Here is a 20,124-nt window from a genome sequence, read left to right on the forward strand (position 1 = left end):
GTGAATATTACTAAAAAAAAAAAGAGTTAAATGCCTTAAATTTACAAACATAAATAAAATTAAGTGAATATTACTAAAAAAAAAAGAGTTAAGGGTATATAAATTAAAACGTAATGGGATTTAGCCTCATATTACATAAAAAAATAATAATAAAAGGCTAATGATATGTTAAGGGTATATAAATTAAAACGTAATGGGATTTAGCCTCATATTATATAAAAATGATTGGTTTAAAATTTATTATAAGTAATTTGTTTGTGTACAAACTAGAAAAATGCTAAGGTACCAAGCACTATATAGGTGGGTACAATTCAATATCGAGTCCTTCACATTTCGATTTAATAAATAATATAAAAAACTACCAACTACTTAGGCACATTGATTGATAGCATGTCTTGTAGTTGGAAGCATTCAAAATATGGATGGAAGCATTATTGTTGTTCACTAAAAAGGAGATTGAAAAATTCAAAAAATTAAAACTTGAATAAGCAATATGAGCAATGCATTAGAAAATATTGTAGAGTCAACTGGTCATTATAAACTCTCCTTTGGGTGAGAATATAACACACACATGATCTACCTTCATGAAGTTAACAACAAAGAAAAAATACATATCATTTAAGAATTTTATTACCTCTGGGCAAATAAATTTCTTAAAAATTATGTATTAATTCAAGCAAATAATAATAAATTTATATATTTAAATTATTACCTTTCCGCAAATAATTAAAATATATACATTTAATGTTAACTTACTTCATGGAATGTGAACTAATATATGTAAATACTACCTTTGGGCAAGTAATTACACATATAGTCAACCAAAAGATATAATATTTTCTTCAACATGTGAAATTTAGTGATAAAACAATTATTGAAAATTAATAATTTTCAACCAAATTTCCAAAAGAGATATATAATTGCTTTTATTATATGGATAATCAAAAAATAAAGTGTCCACCATAACACATTATTTTTGTATCAAACAACCAAGTTTTATAATTTTAGAACAACAAATAATAGAAAGATGTGAATATAAGAAAATTGGTGGAGACAACATAGTCAAGATAAATTAAATAAGAGGATGACTATGTCTTATGGAACGAGAAGAAATTCAAAAAAATTTCTATGATCGACAGATTTCGAAAAATCATCAAAAATATTTTTAATAATTTTTTAACTACATAATTATAATCAAAATAATAATAATTATTAAAAGGAGTCAAAAAATTAATTAAAAATCATAGAAAAATAAGAAATTAAATTTTAAGCACGCTGGAAAAAAGAACGTCGAAAAATGACGTCCGACGTGGCCCCACACGCCTCCTGCACGAGTGGGCTTTGTTGCTGGGCGCCCTCCTTCAACCTCCAGCCGGATCTGATGCGGGTCACGCGACCCGGTTCGGCCCAGTAAGGTCTGGTCGTGTTTTCAGGCCAAAAAATCAACGAAAACACCGGATTTTTGATGGGTTTTGCTCGGGATTGAATTTCTAGTTCATGTACACTACTAATTTCGGGTATTAAGGTTTAAATGTGTTAGGGGTATTCATTGGATCACATCCAATGGATTTTGACCCATCCGATCCAATCCAATTATTTATTGGATACTGGATTTTTCCATCCGATCCAATCCAATTGAATTGAGTCATCCAATCCGATCCGATCCAATGGATGTATTGGATTGGATCGGTTCCATCCATATGCTTTAACTGGTTTTTTTATTGGATTGAATTGGATCCATCCAATAGATCTCATGGATGTATCCAATCCATTTTAGCCACTATTTAGGCTAATTTCATTTAAAAAAAATTATATGAAAAAATATAATTTAAAACCTAATAATCTAAACTAGATAATAAAATAATATATAAAATATTAAATAAAATAATTAAATATATAAAATTATAAATATTAAATATGATTGGATGGATATTGGATGATATTGGATTGGATCGGTTCGGTTATCCATTGGATCAGATGTCTCATCCAACATCTGATCCGATCCAATTGGATTTTTAAAATTTGCATCTGATCCGATCCAATTATGATTGGATATCCGATTTTATTGGATTGGTTGGGATTGGATCGGTCGGTTGGGATTAGATTGGATGACTTTCTGCACACCCCTAAAATGTGTAGATCTATTGCTAAAATCAATCCGAAAATAAAGAGAAAAAAAATTGTAATGCCAATCTCGGTTAAAATCTAAAATTAATTATGTAGGAACATTCTTAAACAATTGATAATGAGTTATCTATAATCAATTTTAGATTAAAACAATAAAATCAAAAAACATAAATTATAATTTCATAATGTAATTATATAAACCCTAAAACTTTAATTCTCATAATATACACAATGATTTCAAACATATAATAAATCAATTGAAAGAGAATTTAACGATCAATAAAACTCCTAAAGTTTTAAGATTTATAAACAAAAAATTCAACATAAAATAATAACGAATTTGATATGTTATTTTGGATAATTAACATATACAAATTAATTATACTAATTATAGGTTCTAAATCATATACAATAGGCAATCTGATACCACATGTTAGAAAAATTAATAATAAACCCAAGATCTATTTGTATATAACATAGAACACAATAATAATATATAATAATTAGGTATGTGTACCTGATTGATCCATAACAGTTATCTCAATTCGATCCACAACAATTACTCCTATTCGATAGTGCAATACTATCAACTAAGTCTTCCTCCCTAGATCTCTAAATCAGAAGCAGTTTATTTATCCGATTATTAAAAGGTATACAATTGTCATGAGACAATATGTATTTATAGAGTTAGGCAGGGGACTTAGCTACAAAACCTTAGTTAGGCTGGCCTGCTCATCAAAGGCTTCAGTCAACTAGAAAAGCTCACACTGCTTCAACTAGACTTTACCCACAGATGCTAAGCGCATTAACAATTGATCACCAACAACATGGGCTAACACAGCAAAGAACTATCCAATCAACCCAAAGATGCTCTACAAAATAAAGTGAGCAATATATCCCAAACTATTCTATGAAAGTCAGATATTGGTGGTGGTCATACAGCAGCGTTCCTGTAAGGGCCGGCCGGGCGAGGCCATTAAACAATTCAACTTCAACTTCGTGACTTACCATTTTATTTCTCTCGTTTGACTAAACATGCTTTCTTGAATAATGCCTTTCCTCATTGGACGATCGCAATGAGTCACATTTTTTTTCTTCTTACTAAATAGAACAGGACTGAGTCTCATTTTCTTTCATTTTCATATATGTCTACCTCTAATCCGAAGACAAAGGGGCTTAGATTATTTACAAATATGGAGTATTATAATTCTCATTGATAAAGACTAATTACCTAACTATAATATACCCTATTCTAGTTCCTATACCTAGACTTATTTGAACGCGGAAACAGAATATATAGAGACAAACATATGCATAACTTAAATTATTTTCATTGTCAATATTTTCTTCTTTAATTCATAATGAAGATAATCATTATCATTATCATCATCATAGCGTTTCTCATTCCCAATAGCCAAACTACTAACACAAGTAGCTGCCTGGACAGATGTGGTGATGTTGAAATACCGTTCCCGTTCGGCAGTGGGGAAAACTGTTACTTGGAACCCAAGTATTTGATCACATGTACAAACTCAACAGCATACCTCACTGATTCAACTATCATTGTAGAAAACATATCCCTTAAAGATGGTGAGATGAGTGTTATGCAGTTCGTGACCAAAGATTGTTACAGCAAAAAAGGCACACCCCAGGCCATCAACCCTTATAACTCCATCTGGTTGTCAGATTTCACCATTTCGGCTACCAAAAACAAGTTTGTAGCATTAGGCTGCGACACTTACGGCACCATCGTCGCCTACCGGGGTAACAGGAAGTACACAACCGGCTGCATATCGTCGTGTGACAAAATCGACGAGGACCAGTTGCGTAAGTCTTGCTCGGGTGTGGTTGGTTGTTGTGAAACTCCAATCACTAGTGGACTCAAAAATTTCACTGTTTGGTTGTCTAGTTTCTACAATCATACTTATGTTTGGGACTTCAATCCGTGTAGTTATGCCTTTGTGGTTGATGAATCCAAGTTCAAATTTTCTAGTTTTGAAGCTTTGAGGAACACTGAAAAGCAGCCTTTGGTGCTTGACTGGTCCATTGGGTTAGTTTCTTGTGATGAGGCTGTGAAGCTTACTAATTACAGTTGCAAAGCGAATAGCAAGTGTGTCAACTCTAATAATGGGATTGGCTATCTTTGCCAGTGTTTGAATGGTTACCATGGAAATCCTTACCACCCACAAGGTTGCCAAGGTATGTATCACAATCTACTACTAACTATAGTACATTTCCTCTTACTCTTTTCGCTTACATATGTTTTTGCAATTGTTGTCATTAAGGTAAATATAATAAAACCAAAATATAGAAATACAAAAGGAACCAAAAAAAAAAAAAAAAAAGTCAAAGTGGAAGAAATTTCTAAAATTACATATTTGGCAATTTGTAATTAAAATCGGAATTTTATACACATTGGCGACAACGATGTTCCAGCTTGTTTTCATATATTTACCATTTTTTTACTTATTTTACAGATTTTATTTTCATACAGACAACCTAAAACAACATAAAAATAATTTTAATTTTGTAAAAAAAAAGTTATGCTAAACTTCTTAAAATTTTTGGGAATCTATGAAATAATTTCTATTTTTTTTTTAATTATTGAGGTTTTTTTTTCTTTATATATAAGTCTTTTAAATATTTATTTTTCTTTTTTACATTGTTTACTGTATCTCTCTCAAATCGAAAAATCTAAATGTTCCAATCAAGAAAACATTTTACCATCTACAGAATATATTGTTAGTTTCCCTCCAAACTAACTTGTTACTATCTAGGGTAACCAATAAGAAAACTTATAATTTGAGTAACTAAAATATAATAAATGAAAGTTTATTAGAGTTAATATTTTAATATAGTAGCGTGTTGTATTGCTCTGAAAAATTCTACTCGAATTCTGAGATATATATATTTCGATAAACGGATTCTGAAATACATGTGCTACCAATTTTAAATATAAAAAATTTATGTCATTTTTTTATTCTATATTGTATAAGATGTCAAGTCAACTGAACATAAAAATGTTGTGAACTCCAAATTATCCTCATTGATTGTTATCAAATTATACAATTTAGATATTGATGAGTGCAAGAGTATTACTAGTCTTTGCAACAATGGAGAATGTCGAAATTTACCCGGGACTTGGAAATGTGAATGTCCAAAAGGGTTTCTGCTTAATGCTACTGGGACGGGTTGCGACAAAGATTTCAAACAATCTCACAACAAGAGGGCTCTCATTCTATACGCTGCACTTGGTATGTATAAATATTACTCATCTGTTACTTTCTTTTTTTGCTGTTTTTTTTTTCTTTTTTGAAAGGAATTCATTAAACAAACCAAACATTAATTACAAAGGAATAGACTTGCCCATCTCAAAGAGATTACTAGCAACAGAGGTTAAACCCCCATTCAACCAAGAAGAAGCTTTAACATCTAATAAAGATATCTTAGCTAAGCAATGAGCAACTATAGAAACTTACAATGCTGCACAGGAAGAATTAATTAAGATAAACATATATACAACACTCTGACTAAATGTCCACAAGCAAAATATACAAATAAATAATGCCCTTGTTCAAACTGTATTATATAGTATTTAAACAATCTAAAGCAATAATTAGTTTAGGAAGCTTGGCATCAGCCGCCACTTTAACAACCCTGTTGATAGCCCACAATTCAACAGCAAGGGGGCTTCAGATAAGAGTCCTACAAAAAATAAAACACTTCATTTGATGATGCCTGTTAACAACTAATTTTGTTCTGTTATATTTTTTGTTAGTTGTTAGTTAAAAGATAGTTAGTCGTCACCTTTTGTTTTACTTACTATGTGTAACAGACTCTCAGTATAATTAAAGGCAGGGTCTAATCCTTAATTAGCTTTTGTTGTGCTAATCATGATTAGTACAATTTTTTTTCTCTGTTTTTCCTGCTCTATTTTCGTTCTGTTTGTGTTCTTACATGTATCATTCATCCATGTCGTCTTCTATGGCTGATCCTGCTTCTGCAACAATGGCTCATGCCACGATTCCCACTGCTCCTCCTGCTCCTCCCACTCAATCATGGAATCCATTTTCCAATTCCCTCACATCCTCTCTCACTCTCAAACTCAATCGACTCAATTTTCTTTCTTAGAAATCCCGTCGTTCAAGTCGTGATAGGCCACTATCTTGATGAAATTCTCTTCACTGGAGTTCCCCCACCCCAAAATCTTATCAATGGTGCCCAGAACCCAGAGTATGCTCAATGGAGAAGAAAGGATCAACTCCTCCTTTCCTAGTTACGATCATCGATGACTGAATCTATTCTTGCATCTGTTGCCAACTATAATAACTCCTTTGTTGTGTGGCATGCTCTGGAACAAAAGTTTGCTAGTTAAACCAAGGCACGACTTCTTCAACTTAAAGGCCAATTCTCTAATATTCAAAAGGGAAGTCTTTCTATTTCTGAATATGTTGATAAAATTTAATCCATTTATGATGCTTTAAGTGTTGTTGGTTCACCTGTCAATAATCAAGATTTGATTTTACAACTCTTAAATGGTCTTAGACCAGACTTTGATTCTGTTGTCTCGAAGATTACATCAAGAAGTGATGCCTTGACAATTGAGGAAGTTCAAGCTATGCTTCTTTCTCATGAAAGCAGACTTGAACATCATCAATCCATGACAAATCTTTCTATAAAGATGTAGGCTAATCTTACCCTTGGCAATGGCAGATTTGGTGGTGTTCGACCATATGCCAACTCCAAGAACAATCAACTTGATGTTCCCCAATCCTCAACAGGTCGAGGTAGCAGTTATCCTCAATACAATCCTCAAAGGGTGATTTGTCAAGTGTATTTCAGAGCTGGCCATACTGCACCAGTATGTCATTGTCTCTTTGACAAGAATTGGGTGGTTCCTCAAACCAACCCATATGCAACAAGGGCACACCTTACAGAGGTCAATTTTGAGTATGATTCACAAGCCTACTCAATCACCTTGGTTCAAGAATTTAATGATGATTGCTGCTGGTATGCTGATACTAAAGCTATTGCTCATGTCACTTTCGATGCCACGAATCTTGACAGTCAACACGCCTACACTAGAACTGAAACCTTAGCCGTGGGTTTTGATAAAAAGCTCTTAATTTCTCATGTTGGTCATTGTACAATTCAATCTTATAATCCCTCATGCCCTCTTCAATTACAATTTTGTGTTATAAGTGCCCTCAATAACTAAGAACCTTGTGAGTGTGTCTAAGCTTGTTGATGATAATGACATCTTTCTTGAATTTCACAAAAACTGTTGTTTTGTTAAGGACAAGCAAACAGGAGCACCTCTCAAAGGAAAGTGTAAAGATGGCTTGTATATGATAAGTGAAGGACCAGTGGCATCCAATTCATTTCTGCAATGTCACCTTACTACTGCTTCTAGTTCAGTTCAGACTACCTATTGTAATAATCAATCTATAAACTGTACTGACAACAATGATGTTATTCACTATAATCATTCCAATATCAATAAAGACTATTGTCAATTTTCTAAGTATGTTGCACTTTATGCTTCTCCATTTAATGATATCAATATATGGCACTGCAAACTTGGCCACCCTTCTTTAGCTACATTAAGCAAACTTCTGCCTCAATTACCTCATAGTGGCTCAATTAAAACATTACAGTTTTGTACTGCCTGTCAGCAAGGCAAAAATCACAAGCTCCCATTTCTTCAACTCATGCCAACCAACCTCTTGAACTTGTCCATACTGACTTGTGGGGACCTTCTCACATACAATCTAAAGATGGATTCAAGTACTATATCTGTTGTATTGACGATTACAGTAGGTTCACTTGGATTTACCCATCGTCATTGAAATCTCAAGCTCTTGAGATGTTTCTCCAATTCAAAAGTATGACTGAGAAACAATTTGGTTTGCCTAATAAAAAGCTGTTCGAGCAGATGGTGGTGGTGAATACAAACCATTTAAGAGGTTCCTAAATGATCAAGGCATTCTTTTCTCTCATCCTTGTCCACACACACATGAGGAAAATGGTAGGGTTGAGAGGAAACACAGACACATTGTGGAGACTGGACTTACACTTCTTGCCAAAAGGAACCTAGATTTTTCCTACTGGTGGCATGCCTTTCAGTATGCATCATTCACTATCAACAGGCTGCCTACTACTGTTCTCAACAATATCAGTCCCTTTGAGTGCTTCTTTGCATCCCCACCTGATTATACCATCATGAAACCCTTTGGGTGTGCTTGCTTCCCACATCTCAAACCCTATCACTCTCACAAAATGAACTTCAAGTCTGAACAGTGCTTGTTTCTTGGCTATTCCTTTTATCACAAGGGTTACCTATGTGAAAATGCTCAAGGAAGGATATACATTGCAAGGAATGTTGTCTTTAATGAAGATCACTATCCAGGGGCTTTACCTTCCACCAATTCACAATAGGTACATTCTACACCCATTAATGTTCCCACTACTACTTTTAGTAGTTCATCTGTGTTACCACAAAGTAATGATGCCTGCACTACTGGTGTGTCCACTCCTGGTCCTGAGACAACACATTTACCTACCACAACCCAAATTGGCCCCTTTCCCATGCCACTATCATCACATACACCCCATATTCCAGCTCCCAATACTATACCTATCATAACTCACCCATCTGCCATCACTCTGCCACCAGTAACCACTACTACAGCTCCTATAACATATGTCCCAAATATTCATGACTAACCAAACACATCTCCCACTTTCATACCAACTCAAACCACAGCTACAAATGACAAATCTATACCTACCAACTCCCTTGTCTCAGGTACCATCCAACAGGTTGATACACAGTCTCTTACAGATTGTTCAGTTGAGGCTTCTCCAAGTCAAACACACAAAATGACAACCAGATTATAAAGTGGAATAGTCAAACCAAAGTCTTATCTGGCTACTACACATCCACTTTCACAGTCCCAGATACCATTGGAACCAAGAAACTCAAAAGAAGCTCTTCATAATCCCAATTGGCTTGATCTAGGAACTCTGAAATTGGGGCTCTTCAATCTGCTGGTACTTAGACACTCATTCCCTATGAACCGGGTATGCATGTTATTGACAATAAATGGATCCATAGAATTAAACTAAATGCTAATGGCTCATTAGATCGATACAAGTCAAGATTAGTGGCTAAGGGATTCCTTCAAACACCAGGAATAGACTATGCTGAAACATTTTCTCCTATTGTCAAACCTGTCACTGTGAGAACTGTTCTATCACTTGTTGTATCTAACAAATGGTCTGTCCAGCAACTCGATGTTAGCAATGAGTTTCTCAATGACACTCTAACTGAAAAAGTCTACATGTGCCAACCACTAGGCTTTATTGACCCTCAGAAACCAAATCATGTGTGTCTATTACGTAAAGCCATTTATGGCCTTAAACAGGCACCAAGAGCATGGAACACTAAGCTCAAAGAGTGTCTCATTCAGTGGGGATTCACACCATCTAAAGCTAACAACTCACTATTTGTTTATAGCTCAGGTACCTCTCTTATCATTCTACTTGTATATGTTAATGACATATTAGTTACTGGACCTAGTGTGTCACTCATCCACAAGCTTACACATGACCTCAACAAGTTCTTACTTAAAGATCTTAGCAAAGTTCACTACTTCTTGAGGGTAGAAATTTTTAGAGACTCATCTATAATGTACCTTTCTCAATCAAAATATATTACTGATCTACTTAAGAAGCTTAATATGGAAGGTGCCAAAAGTTCCCCTAATCCATCAAGTGTCGCCAAAAAATTGTCATTAATTGAAGGTGAGCCATTTTTCGATGTCACACTGTACAAAAGTACAATTTGAGCTCTACACTATCTGTCCTTAACCAGATCCAATGTGGAGTATATAATAAACAAACTCAGTCAATTCATTAAGGCCCCCACTTCCTGTCATTGGGAAGCTTGTAAAAAACTGCTCAGGTACCTCAAAGGTACAATCTCAGATGGATTAGCGCTTAGACCAACAATTGAAATGGCTCTTCATAGCTACTCAGATATAGATTGGGCTAGTTGTTTCGATGATAGTGGATCAACAAGGGGATATGTTATTTTCTTTGGTGGAAATCTAGTCTCACGGTCAACAAAAAAGCAACAAGTTATTGATCATTCTAGCACTGAAAGCGAGTTTTGAGCACTTGCCAATACTGCTGCTGAACTCAAATGGATACAATCTTTGCTGTCTGAGCTACAAATTCATCTCAACCATTGTCCTGTGATCTGGGTTGACAATCAAAGTGCTACTGCACTTGCTGCCAATCCAGTATTTCATGCCAGATCAAAGCATATTGAGATTGACTTACATTTTATTCAGTATCAAATCATTGCTCAGAAACTTGTTGTTCGATTCGTTCTTTCAGTTGATCAAGTTGCCGACGTTCTCACCAAGTCCCTATCTACTAAGAAATTTCACTACCTTAAGTCCAAACTAAACATGGCTGTCTCCAAGTTTAGTTTGCGGGGGGATGTTAACAACTAATTTTATTCTGTTATTTTTTGTTTGTTAGTTGTTAGTTAAAAGGTAGTTAGTTGTTTCTTTCTGTTTTACTTACTGTGTGTAACAAACTCTCAGTATAAATAAAGGCGGGGTCTAATCCTTGATTAGCTTTCGCTGTGCTAACCACGATTAGTACCATTTTCTTTTACTCTATTTTTCTTGCTCTATTTTCATTATGGTTTGTGTTCTTACAGTGCAAAGCTTTAGCCCCATTTGTCAAATCACAACAGTCTTGTACCCACTCTTAACGTTGCATTCTCTATTTTTAGAATAAGACCAATTCTCCAGTAGGTAACAAAGTATAAAACCCACTTGATAATATATCATATGGTTTACCTAGTGCATCTATCACTCTACTTGACACATATGAATGTGTAGCACCAATATTAATCATAATAGTAAACATAGTGCCATAAATAGAAATCTGACTTGTCACTGTGGACGGTCCAGTATCGATCTCTGCTTGTGTCAAAGAAAACACTCAGGCAGGAACCAGAGCATCTTCTTTCTTCGGTTTTTTTAACTGCAAAAAAATTCTTTCTAGGTGGCCTACCACCCCACACTAGAAGTAGGATCGAGCTTGAGATTTGCCTTGATGGCCTCTTTTACATCTTAGACATTCAGGATAAGTTTGCCAATTGTCATTCCCGCCTCAGCAAAAACCTTAGTTACCTTGGAACTTCTTGTTAGGACTCGTAGCTAGAGTGCCATTTGGTATCTTTTCCAGATCATTAGGGTCAAAAACTCTACCCGAACAAAAATTGGAAGACAACTTCCATGAATCTCTTCTAATGTTAATGTTCTTCTGAATATGGTCCTTAGCCCCTTCAGTTGTAAGGGCCAACTCAACAACCTGAGCATACAATCTAAATTAAATAAAATAACTGAAACTTCTAATTGTCTTATCCAAACACTACTTAAATCTAGAGAAATTACACTTAAGACAATACTTCTAAAGATTTAACTTAAATGATAAAATGACCAAAATGCCCACTAACTTAACTCCTAAGTGATCTTTAAAGCTAGGGATAAATTGGTCTTAATCAATTATCCCGAGACACCATGACAATAAACAATACCAACTTAAAACTTCTCGTCATAACAAAATTCAAAACTATTACCGTCTTGACATTTCTAGTCAACTAATCAGGTTTTCACGGTTGTCGAACGCAAAATTCATATATAGCATTCATAATACCAACATATTTCAATAAAATTTTTGTAATTAATAAATTACACATTTATCGATTTCTATTTAAATCCTTAATTATTACATAATTACTCTAGTAAGATTATAACTAGAGTGGTGATAGTGAAAGTTTTCCCAAATATATTTTTTAGGATAGTTTAGTTGCAATTCTTTATGTTTTTTAATGGGATATTATTTCACAAATACACAAAAATAATAAAAAAATATTTAATTTTATCCCCATGAAAATTTCCTGCCACAACGAAGATTTCTCACCCCGCCCCCGATTGAAGATATGTGGGGATGAGGGCGGGATGGGTATTCAAATTGTTAACAAGGATGGGAAATGAGGAGCACTCCCCACCTGTTACCCACCCAATTTCTATTCCTGTCCTAGAGGCACAATTTATACCATTCAGACCATCTCGAAAAAGTGACACAAAAAATTGTGTTGTATTTGGCGCAAAAAATAATTTTGTGATAGATTTGCATCAACTTGTAGTATTGTGCTCCAATGTACAATTTGAAAACATAATGAAAATTTTAATATTTTCTTAATATTTTTTATAAAAAATACAAGAAATGATAACTTCGTCATTAAATTTGATTATATAAAATAATATAAAAAAATAAATAATTTTTTTATAATTTAATATGATAGTTAAATATTTTAATAAAATAATATAGATGACAATAATGTAAATAAAAAAGCATGCATATATTATGATACAAATTTTGTATTATAACATATATTAAGCCAAATTTGATATAAGACTTGTGATGTGCTAAATTTGAATCACCTTTTGATACACTATCAGAGCACATTTTTTTGGTAATTGAGTTATATTTTAGCTTATTGCATTCAAGATAAAATACTCTTTCATAATTATACATTCAATAAAAATACTATTTCTTAATGAAAAAACTATGTATCTATATTCATTATAATATATGTTTCAATTTTGGTTATGGTATTTCTAAAATATACTTGTAGGTACAACAATTGGCCTCTTAGCTTTATTGACAACAAGTTTTCTAGTATGGTGGAAAGTAAAGAAGAGAGAATTGACAAATCTCAGAGAGAAGTTTTTTAAACAAAATGGTGGGTTAATACTGCAACAACAATTGTCTACTCAACTAAGTAGAGAAGAATCTCAGTCAACAAAAATATTCTCCGAGGAAGAACTTCAAAGGGCCACAAATAATTTTCACGAGGATAGAATTGTTGGAAAAGGAGGATATGGAATAGTTTACAAAGGGATAATGCCAAATAACAAAGTTGTTGCCATTAAGAGGTCCAAGCTCGGTGTCCAAACTGAAACTGAACAATTTATTAATGAGGTAACAGTACTTTTACAAATAAGCCATAGAAATGTGGTTAGGCTATTAGGTTGTTGTTTGGAGACAGAAACACCTTTGCTTGTTTATGATTTTGTAAGTAATGGGACTTTGTCCCAACATATTCATGAGAAATCTCGAGATGCTCAAGTGCTTTCATGGGACTTGCGGGTTAAGATTGCCGAAGAAATAGCTAGAGTACTTGCATACTTACACTCAGAATGTTCCACACCAATTATACATAGAGATGTCAAGACCACAAATATATTATTAGATGAAAACTACATAGCAAAAGTGTCTGATTTTGGAGCTTCGAGACTAATTCCTTTAAACAAAAGTGAACTTACAACATTGGTGCAAGGTACACTCGGGTACTTAGATCCAGAATACTTTCAATCAGGTCAATTGACTGATAAAAGTGATGTTTATAGTTTTGGAGTTGTTTTACTTGAGCTATTGACAAGCAAAAAGGCAGTTTCATTTGAAAGATTAGAGAATGAAAGAAACCTAGCAATGCTCTTTCTTAAGTCAATGCAAGAGGATTCATTAATTGAGATTCTTGACAAAAGTATTGTGCAAGAAGGCAGAATTGAGGCAATCAAGAAAGTTGCAAAACTTGCATCAATGTGTTTAAGTGTAAAAGGGCAAGAGAGGCCTACCATGAAAGAAGTAGCTACGGAGTTAGAGGGATTAAGAATCATGGAAAAGCACCCATGGAGAGAAGAAAATAATTTGAGCCCAGAAGAAAGTGAGTACTTGCTTGGAGACACCGCAATGGTAAATGCTTTCCAAATTGATATTGATAGCAAAATGTACTCTACTAGTACAGGATGTAACAACTCCAAAAATTGTATTTTGATTTCATACAACCATGGACGTTAAATTAATTGACATGGTTATATAGTTAGCTAGCTTGTATTTTTTTTTTATTGTTTTTAGTTTCAATTTTTTATCATTTATCATCTATGTCGAAGATTTACATATGTATAAGTACATATACATGATATATCGCATGTTACATGTATCATTCAATCATTATTATAATAACAATGAGGGTAATTTTTAATCAAACTCCCTGAATTATGGAAATTAGCATGATCAATCCCCAAGACATAAATTTTGGGTGCGCAGAAGTCCCCGTACTACAAAATGTTTTGTTGTCCACTCTTTCATTAGTTTTTTATTGTTAAATGTCAAATAAACCTACCATTGTGCACACAAGTGTACACGTGGAATAATTTTATTAGTCCACATCATTTTATTTTTTTTGAATATTATAAAAAATAATCAAAAAATAAAAAAATTCCTTTTTTATTTCTTTCTTCTTCTTCTTCTTCTTCTTCTTCTTCTTCTTCTTCTTCTTCTTCTTCTTCTTCTTCTTCTTCTCCTTGTCCTTGTCCTTGTCCTTCTCCTTCTCAGTCTTACCAGTGCGACCCTGAGTAAAATTTGGCCCTAGAAAATATAATTTTTTTGGGCCCTTTTTTAAAAAAATAAAGGGTAAATGGCGGCAAAACCCCCAATACTTTAGTTTTGGTTTCACTAAACCCCCACAACCCAAATTTCTGCGGGTAAACCCCCAAAACCACTATTCTGTTAGCAAAAACACACTTCCGTTGAAATTTAGCTGTTAACTGCCAGGTTGGACTGGAGCGAGGACACGTGACACAATTTTATTGGTCCACGTAAAAAATTATTTAAAAAAAATTAAAAAATTAAAATAAAATTAATTTAAAATTTTTTAAAAAAATAATTATAAATAAATTTTTTTTTTTTTTCCTTTCTTCCTTTTTCTTTTTTTTTTCTTTCTTTTCCTTTTTCTTTTTCTTTCTTTTTTTTTTTTTTTTTTCAGTTTTCATTCTTCTTCTTATTCCTTCTTCTTCTTTCACACAAATTATCACCACCACCATTTACATTACAGCCACCAAAACCACCACCCACCATTTCTAAAATCACCACCACCTACTGAACCACCACCACTACCTATTTTCAAATCCAAATCACAAAAAAAAAAAACAAATCAAAACAAAACAAAACACCACCCACCAAATCACCACACAACCTATTTTTCAAATCCAAATCACAAAAAAAAATAAAAATAACAAAGTAAAACTCAAACCAATTTAAACAAATCCAAATCCAACAAATAAACAAATACACACATATACATATATATATGCAAAATCTCAGCCCCAAGAACTCATACTTAAAAACCCTAAATTTATTTCCCCACAACTATTATCTTTTCCCATCTAAATCTAAAGAACACAAAAAAATCCAAATAGGGGCTGAACAGAGAATCGAATCGGGGCTAACCGGCGGTCCTCGGTGGTTCTTCACGGTACGTGGTTGAGATCGATCGGCAACGGCGCTGGCTTGGTGGTCCTCGTCCTCGGCAACAGCTCCAGCTCGGTGGTCCTCGTCGCACCTTACCTGCATCCATACCAGAGAGAGAGAGAAGAAGAAGAAGAAGAAGAAGAAGAAGAAGAAGAAGGTGGTAGAAAAAGAAAAGAAAGAAAAGAAAAAGAAGAAAGAAAAAAAAAAGAAAAAAGAAAAAAAAATTATTTTTTATTTATATTTATTTTTTTAAAATTTTAAATTAATTTTATTTTAATTTTTTAATTTTTTTAAATAATTTTTACTTGGACCAATAAAATTGTGCCACGTGTCCTCGGTCCAGTCCAACCTGGCAGTTAACAGCTAAATTTCAACGAAAGTGTGTTTTTGCTAACAGAATAGTGGTTTTGGGGGTTTACCCGCAGAAATTTAGATTGTGGGGGTTTAGTGAAACCAAAACCAAAGTATTGGGGGTTTGGCCGCCATTTACCCAAAAATAAATGGTATTTTTAAAAATTATTAAAAAATATCTGTTTATTAAAAGTTTTTTTTTTTTCATTTGGGCCCCTAATAGAAGTGGGCCCTAGAAGTGGGTCTAGCCTCCCTTAGCCTAGGTCCGGCCCTGAGTGTTACCACTACATCCATTACACTATCCCCCAACCAAACTATTACCACCACTACTGCCGCCACACCACCACCACCACCACCACCAACCAATTGTTACCACCACCACTGCTGCCACATCACTGCTTCCACCACTAACACCATCGCACTGCTACAAACACCACCATTATTAAACTAAATTAACAAAAATAAGAAAAAACCCCTAAAATAGAAATCGCAAATCACAAATCTAAAATTGGATAACTATATAAATCGATTTCATTCTGAAATCACAAATCTAAACCCCTAAATAGAAACAAAAACCCACAATCAATTTCGGATATAAAATTACAAATATTGGAGCCAAATCTTCTTCAACCTAGTTCTCGCTAGCCTCGTCGTGACTTGCTCTGACATCTCGATCAACCGTTGATTGCAACGAAGATTTCATCAAATGATTATGTTTAGACCTAGAGCACAGAGACTCCAATTCTGTTCCTTGCTGTGACTAACAAGGCCAAAGACTTATCCTGGGTGGCATCGTCGTGGAGCCTAAGGTGGACAAGCTATGTTGGCGGAACTGAGAGGGTTGGCAGAGCTTCGGGCCATGAGAGCATTGGCAAAGCTGAGAGGGTATTTGTCGGACTAGTTTCGGAGTGTCTTGGGTCTGTGAGAGTTGAGGAGAAAACTACAAAAAGGTGGTGAAGGAAACGAAGAAGAAGAAGAAGAAGAAGAAGAAGAAGAAGAAGAAGAAGAAGAAGAAGAAAAGGGCACCTGTGTTTGTTCCACGAGGAATAAAAAGAAGGAAAAGAAGAAAAGAAAAAGAAAAAATGGAAAAAGGGTAAAAAAGAAAGAAAAAGGAAAAAAAGGAAAATATATTTAAATTTAAATTATTTTTTATTTATTTTATAAAAATTTATAAATTATTAATATTACGTGGACCAATGGAATCATGCCACATGCACACTTGTCTACTTAATGACAGGTCTATTTGTCATTTAATTAATAGCCAAAAACTAACAGAAAAGTAGAGAGCAAAATAATTTTATAGTTTGGGGAGTTCTACCCCCAAAATTTAAGTCTTGGGGGTTGATCATGCCAAACTCTATAGTTCAAAGAGTTTGGCCACAAATTACGGCAACAGTAATAATTAACAATCAATATTGATTAACGGTATCCAAGATCAAACATTTAATTACAGAGCATTTTCATAATAATGAACATACCTCAATTCTTTATTTTGTTTTCCGATGACTATATTGATTACACTTCTTTGATCTACAAATATAGACAAAAATAAGTGAGTTCTCGTATAGTGAACACTACTCTTACATTCTCTCTACACCATAGCCACACTCATTCCACCTTCATCACCAATCAAGAGAATAACCCCTTTTATGAGGAATTATGGGTAATTGGGCTTACATGCCTAATGTGAGAGAATTAATTGTCTTGGCCTAATGGATTGTCCAAAAATATTTTTTAGAGCGTGTCTATGGGCCCCGAGCATGTTAGTACATTATGTCTATCCCATTATTACTTGATGGTAATACCATGCATTTATGATTATACAATTATCATTATATGCTAATATTGACACTGAGTGAGAAACACTTAATTATGTTAGTCCACATAAAATATTTTAATATTCTCTCATTTGGACAATATAATTACACATATATATGCTTTCACTATGCAATAGTGTCAACACAGAGAAATCTCAAGAAATACAAACGTTTATAAAACTAATTGTGTATCATATTGTATTGACAAGATACAAATATGGTACATAGTGAGACATATGAGATTCATTAAAAATGATGATAACTACTAATCTGGATCCACTTGAACATAGCACCGAGACTAAGCCATTAGCTCGCAATAATAAGTGTGGACAACAACATCAAAGAGTTATCCAAAATATGCATGTATTCAACAACAAATAGAAATCCTTAAAATGTCTAACATATTTTAAAATAATGACTCCCACTGGAAAAATCATCTTTGGGTTCCAACAATCCAAACAAGAAATGTATCCTAAGTAAACATATTCTAGTAAGTTATCTCAGTGTAGTCAGTGAGATGTTGTCTGTAAGTACTTGTTATGATACCAATAGAGGTCTACACATCTTTCTCACTACAAGTGGCATATCATCCTTACCGATGGAATAACAAGACTCTCTAAGTCCTGAGAGAAATATATGATTTTGATGTTTATCACATAAGTTTAGTAAATTCATAATTCTTAAAAACAAAATATTACAACTAGAATGTACAAACAAATCAATGTCATCATCTTACGCACACACTACCTCTACAAATGAGGAAGCTGCAAATATCCATAGAATACTAATCACATATAACTCTCCATACCATTATAATGACATGTACGAGAGAGGAGGTTTTATGTGTTCATATGACACTTAATTACAAAATAGTTCCTCTTAGAATCTTGATATAAATGCTTAAAAATGAACTTTATCATTCATGCAGCCTGTCCAATCCATATCACTAAACCAAATATTATATGTCAAAATGTTAGTTTGTTGATGGCTAACACATCATTGGTACCTTAAGCATGACAACTCAAGTACCAATCCAATAAACTTGTAAAAGATATCATGATAAGAATGTATATACTTAAGTAAGCCTTAGGTTGCCTTCATTAAGCATATATTTAGAACAATCTCAAACTTGATCTCTTGTCATTATTGAGTAGAGTTATTTTATAACATTTTTATTAAGCTAAATTAGTTTAGTTCTTGAGTTTTTAATTGATTTAGTGAGTTTTTAATTATTTTTGAAGTTATTACTTTTATTGTAATTTTATAATTTTTGTGTGTTTCTATAATTATTTTGTTATAATATGTTGTGTGTTATTTATTTTTAATTTTATTTTACTTTTATGAATTTTTAGGTGTATTTGGTGGAGAAAATTAGGATTATGTAGAGAAATATTGAAGAAAGTAGCCAAAAAATGTAAATTTCAGAAGAAAATCAGATCGGCGCAAAACAAGGCCCACTTATGCACAGTGGAAGGCATCCATCTGGGTAGTCTGTCATTTGACGTGCGGCTCCCATGTGTGCGTGTAGCACACCCTGACAAAAGCAGGTTGCACTGCCCTTTCTACTGCATGCCAACACTGCGTGGGATCCCCGAAGGAAGCACCCAGCTCGCTACTTGTCTCCTTGTGGTCCCAACCATCGACATCAGCTCCTTCCACCAACGAACCAGATCGTGCCATCGCCCGTTAGCCCCCTATGCAACCAACCTCAACCATGTGTCCCCTGGTAAGAAGAAAAATTAAGAGGAAGAAAATAGAGGTATTATTTTGTTAAATTCTATTCAAAAATTACACTCACAAATACAAAAAATACATATTTTTCTCCAACACTTTGCACATAAAAACTCCTTTACTTCTCCCAATCTTTCTCACCTAAATAAACATTCCTAAATTATTTTTATCTTACTTTTTTCAATACTTTTCCATCTAAACAAATATTTATTTTTCCCAATGCTCTTACATTTTACGCTAATTATCCCTTCTCTTCCTAACATTAATTATATTCATCATTTTTTTTATTTTATATCAATGAATTCAATCTCCCCATTTTCCTATAAATTTTGTGTTAGAAGACAATTTTCCAAAAACTTTGTTATCTGGATTCTTGTCCTCTTGACATGGCACGCTTACATGGATAAAATTAGTGCGACGTGGCAGTACAACTAATCAATAAGAATGCCAATTTAGTACCTAAGAAAACGGAGACCCCGACACTCAAATAGGCATCAAGTGATAGACTAGCTCTCTCACAGGAGTTGGCCGTGGGCGGCCAGCCTGCCCTCCACAGGGGCCTGGCTAGCCAAGAGGTGCTTTACAGGGTTTCCTATGCACTTCTACACGTGAAAAACAACTCATGGGCTACAAATTGGGCCCTAAAAGTCTAACAGAATGGCTGAATAATATATAGATTCAAGGGTATTTTAGTCTT

The 20,124-nt window shown here is 33.9% G+C and overlaps 1 protein-coding gene across 1 annotated transcript; it reads left to right on the plus strand.

The window, feature by feature from the left end:
* The first annotated feature begins 3,117 nt into the window (after window positions 1–3,117).
* Window positions 3,118–14,539, plus strand: LOC115697934 (putative wall-associated receptor kinase-like 16). The gene is made up of 3 exons (XM_030625108.2): window positions 3,118–4,326; window positions 5,202–5,381; window positions 12,851–14,539. Exons 1-3 carry the CDS (start codon window positions 3,489–3,491, stop codon window positions 14,074–14,076), a joined length of 2,244 nt encoding a protein of 747 aa, XP_030480968.1. The 5' UTR covers window positions 3,118–3,488; the 3' UTR covers window positions 14,077–14,539.
* Window positions 14,540–20,124: the final 5,585 nt, after the last annotated feature.

The sequence above is a fragment of the Cannabis sativa genome, chromosome 7 (assembly GCF_029168945.1).
Source record: "Cannabis sativa cultivar Pink pepper isolate KNU-18-1 chromosome 7, ASM2916894v1, whole genome shotgun sequence".
In the NCBI taxonomy this organism is placed as follows: domain Eukaryota; kingdom Viridiplantae; phylum Streptophyta; class Magnoliopsida; order Rosales; family Cannabaceae; genus Cannabis; species Cannabis sativa.

What these genes read in the sequence shown, in the direction of transcription:
- LOC115697934 (XM_030625108.2), top strand. Translation starts at nt 3,489, where the DNA reads ATGAAGATAATCATTATCATTATCATCATCATAGCGTTTCTCATTCCC. An exon ending in CCACCCACAAGGTTGCCAAG is followed by an intron (nt 4,327 to 5,201) that starts GTATGTATCACA and finishes TATACAATTTAG; the next exon opens with ATATTGATGAGTGCAAGAGT. An exon ending in CATTCTATACGCTGCACTTG is followed by an intron (nt 5,382 to 12,850) that starts GTATGTATAAAT and finishes ATATACTTGTAG; the next exon opens with GTACAACAATTGGCCTCTTA.